General features: G+C 36.5%; 1 protein-coding gene across 1 annotated transcript in view; it reads left to right on the top strand.

Annotated features, from left to right (window-relative positions):
• The window catches only part of LOC109862343 (splicing factor 3B subunit 3), a 10,364-nt gene that overhangs the window by 4,144 nt on the left and 1,951 nt on the right, over positions 1-4,269 (top strand). Inside the window, exons 5-10 of the mRNA XM_020442372.1 lie at positions 892-1,060; positions 1,800-1,951; positions 2,437-2,592; positions 2,831-3,122; positions 3,211-3,877; positions 4,006-4,122. Coding sequence (XP_020297961.1) covers positions 892-1,060; positions 1,800-1,951; positions 2,437-2,592; positions 2,831-3,122; positions 3,211-3,877; positions 4,006-4,122 — 1,553 coding nt within the window. The remainder of the gene's footprint in view (positions 1-891; positions 1,061-1,799; positions 1,952-2,436; positions 2,593-2,830; positions 3,123-3,210; positions 3,878-4,005; positions 4,123-4,269) is intronic.

Raw genomic sequence — 4,269 nt, 5'->3', positions numbered from 1 at the left:
AAATTCGAGATCGATGACTCAGCATGTGGGTCATGATATTTTTTTGAGAATAGTTTTGTTACAGGACGTCTCGAATACGTTAATTATTTATAGAACGAATCTTCTAAAGAGAGAGAAAAGTAATTGGAAGTTACATTTTGTTGCTAATTATAATGTACTGATGGTTTTCTTACTTTTTTTTCTGTTTTACATTTCTTTCTTTTACATTACCTATTTAATTTTTAACTTACACAAAGAATATTACATGCGAGCCAAAACACTGTGGTCTTTTTTATAATTTTTTTATTATACAATTTTGCTCATTGATGAAGATCCAAACGAAGGTATTGAAACGTTCGTAATTGTTTTTGTTTTATTAAATAATAAGGAACTTACTCACACAAACATCTTGTGTTTTGGCTCGCATGTTTTAAGCATCCTGTTTTATCATCTCACGAGCTCATTCAATTAATCTAACGTTAAAATTTTGATCATTTATTATCTCTTTATTTATTTATTTACGGAAAATATCATATAAAAAAATTTTATTCTTCTTTTTAATATTACAATATTTGAATATTCTTTGTGTAAGAACGACAGCCCGATGCATGCTTATTCGCGGATCTTTGTTAATTAAAATCTCAGTAACTATTGCAAATCTAGCAAAATGGTATAGGACTTTTCGACTCAGTTTTATTCCTTCTACCTGCCTACGAGAGATTGTACGGCAATTCTGGGACACCCTGTATATATATCTTTTTATGCAAGAAGAGTGCAATAGCAAGATTTTCTTTGTCGCCTTTGGTTTGTTTTTGCAAATTGAAGTGTATTGAAAAGACAGTTGAACGTTCATGTAATTATTAGAATTATTTATGTTTTAAGAAAGTAATTTGATGACTATTTTTACTATAGGTGGCAGATCTGGCAAACGAAGATACGCCTCAATTGTACATCGCCTGCGGTCGTGGTCCGCGATCTACTTTGCGAGTATTGCGCCATGGTCTCGAAGTATCCGAGATGGCTGTAAGCGAACTTCCTGGCAATCCAAACGCTGTATGGACTGTGAAAAGGAGAGTCGATGGTTAGTCAAAAAGTATTTCTACTATCGAGTGTTTTGCATGCTTCTATTTGAATCTTGCTTAAGAATTGATAAGGTTAGGTTAGATTAGATTAGATTAGGTTAAGTTTTAGCTAGAATATTATTTTTGTTGAAGAATTTATTTTCAACATGTTTTGTCTCTTTATCATATACAGCTTTTTCTGATATTCTGTGGTATGTAAACTGATACAAGAATCCTATTATCCTATATATTTTATTTTTTTCTTTCTCTTTTGCGGAAGAAATCTTGAAAGATGCTCACTAATAAAGTTGAGCACTAAACTTTGTGGTAAGAGCACTAATACTTAATAATCTTTGCTTAAAAAAAAAGAAGAAATAGCATCGGTTTTGTAAAACAATATATTAATGAATCTGGTGGCTTGATACACTCTTATCAAACACCAGTTCTCTCTTTCAGGCTGCCTGAACGCTATTGGTTGACCCACAGAACTCTGAATGACCAAAAGGTAAGAACTTCGGCGCGAAATTGGCACGAATAAGAGTAGATTCTCTCATTTGACAAAAAGAAAAAAAATATTTGTCATCTCTTACCGTGCCTGTGTGCCTACATGCAGTCTCAAATAGTCTCAGGAAGACGCCTCGAATACAAGTTTTATAAATCTTTTAATTATGTGCAAGTTCACAAACTGTACAATTCGATTTGTACAATCGACGCATTTCTCGTACTTACTGAGGATGAGCTTTATAATTTTGATTGCAGAGGAGTATGATGCATACATCATAGTGTCCTTCGTGAATGCCACGCTTGTACTCAGTATTGGGGAAACTGTCGAAGAAGTGACGGACTCGGGTTTTCTCGGTACGACCCCGACCTTAAGTTGTTCCGCCTTAGGTGAAGACGCATTGGTGCAGGTACACACAGAAGTTGTATCACATTTTGATATGATTCTATGTATGAATCATATGAATTATATAGTATATGATTTATTATAGTATTAAATTTGAGAAGAATAATATTTAAATATTGTTAGAGCAACTCAATAGAAAGATTTTTGTAAAATAGTTATATGATGCGCGCGTGTTATTGGCATTATTTAGACATGAATAGTAAAAAAATTAAAACCTTAATTAATTAATTTGTTTGTTTTTGTATTTATCGGTTTAATATTAAAGAACTGTTTTCAATGCACTTGGTATCTCCGGTACCTGGTCAACCGCGTATCGGTCGCAAAAGTAGTGCTAAAACATTTTGGGTTCATGCATCGTTGGAAAGTTCTTGGTCTCATCTAAACTTTCCTGGTATTACAGACCAGACATACACTTTCTAATTTAAATTTACATAATTTTGTCAAATACTTCGAAATATTAAATCGGCTTAAATTTCGATTAACTTTTAGGTATATCCCGACGGTATACGTCACATCAGAGCGGATAAACGCGTCAACGAATGGAAGGCGCCTGGCAAGAAGACAATCGTGAAGTGTGCGGTAAATCAACGTCAAGTGGTGATTGCTCTCACTGGCGGAGAACTCGTTTACTTTGAAATGGATCCTGTACGTATACGCGCTAGTTTACTTGGTTTTCTGTTAGTCATAACTAAAACCGCATTATTTGTTCTCTTTGAGAGATTCAATTATTCTCAGAGATGTAATGAATGCGAACAATAAACCACTTATTTCATCTTACGACTGTACAGTTCTCTTTGCTAAGTCTATTGGTTTGGTATATGAGATTGATGAAGTGAACACATAAATTTATTCAACAAAAAGCACTAACTCATTCTGGTTTTAGACTGGCCAATTGAACGAATACACGGAAAGGAAAAAGATGCCATCGGAAGTAATGTGTATGGCACTCGGAAACGTTGCCATTGGCGAACAACGTTCGTGGTTCTTGGCTGTCGGCTTGCAAGATAATACAGTGAGAATAATATCATTGGATCCGTCGGACTGTCTAGCACCAAGAAGTATGCAGTCACTACCGGCAGCCGCGGAAAGTTTGTGTATCGTGGAAATGGGTGCTAAAGAGACCGATAATTCCGAAGACTCGGCACCGCAACAATCTAGTTTATATCTGAACATAGGTAACATACACGCATACACACTTTCAAATGGATTCTGTCTGAACAAAAAAATCTTCAAATTCTGTATGAACATAATCTTTGATTTCAGGTTTGCAAAATGGTGTGTTGCTCAGAATGGTATTAGATCCAATTTCAGGCGATCTCACAGACACGAGAACTCGCTATCTAGGGTCACGCCCGGTAAAGCTCTTTAGGATACGAATGCAAGGCAATCAAGCAGTATTGGCAATGAGCAGCCGATCGTGGTTAAGCTATTATCATCAGAATCGTTTTCACCTGACTCCTCTATCCTACGAGAGTTTGGAGTTTGCCTCGGGCTTTAGCTCAGAACAATGTCCTGAAGGTATCGTTGCGATCTCAACAAATACACTAAGGATCTTAGCGTTGGAGAAACTCGGAGCAGTGTTTAATCAAGTGAGCTTTCCGTTGGAGTACACACCGCGGAAGTTCGCGATACACAACGATTCCGCACATCTAATGATTATCGAGACCGAGCATAACGCGTATACAGATGATACGAAACAGCAAAGACGACTGCAGATGGCAGAAGAGATGCAGGAGGCTGCTGGAGCTGAAGAAGCTGCTGTCGCTCGCGAATTGGCGGAAGCGTTTCTATCAGAAGAACCGAATGAAGCGGTTTTTGGCGCTCCACGAGCCGGTCCGGGTCTGTGGGCTTCCATGTTGAGAATAATGGCGCCGACTACTGGCAAGACGTTCGAAGTACACCGCTTCGAACAAAATTTGGCTGCATTGTGGTAAGGAAAAAATTTATAAATATCAAAACTTCAATATATTTAATATTAAAAAAACTATATTATATTTATATATTATATATTATAATATATATTATAAAATAAATATACATAAACTTTTTCTTTCATAGTCTTTGTCTCGTCAAGTTTACTAATCAAGGAGATCAGCTATTTCTTATTGTTGGAGTGGCTAAGGAGTTCCAACTGAATCCTCGAGTCAGCAACGGTGGATTTCTTTACACATACAAGTAAGATATCTCGCTTTATTAAATAATTATATATATATAGTTTTAACAATATATTGTTATGTTGTAAGAGAGAAACAACTGTTTGAATTTGTGCGTGCGTGCGTGCGTGCGTGCGTGCGTGCGTGCGTGCGTGCGTGCGTGCGTGCG

The sequence above is a fragment of the Pseudomyrmex gracilis genome, unplaced genomic scaffold, assembly GCF_002006095.1.
Source record: "Pseudomyrmex gracilis isolate BER0280 unplaced genomic scaffold, ASM200609v1 scaffold_1641, whole genome shotgun sequence".
Taxonomy (NCBI): domain Eukaryota; kingdom Metazoa; phylum Arthropoda; class Insecta; order Hymenoptera; family Formicidae; genus Pseudomyrmex; species Pseudomyrmex gracilis.
The sequence above is the reverse complement of the archived record's forward strand: the minus strand, read 5'-3'. Positions and strand labels throughout refer to the sequence as shown.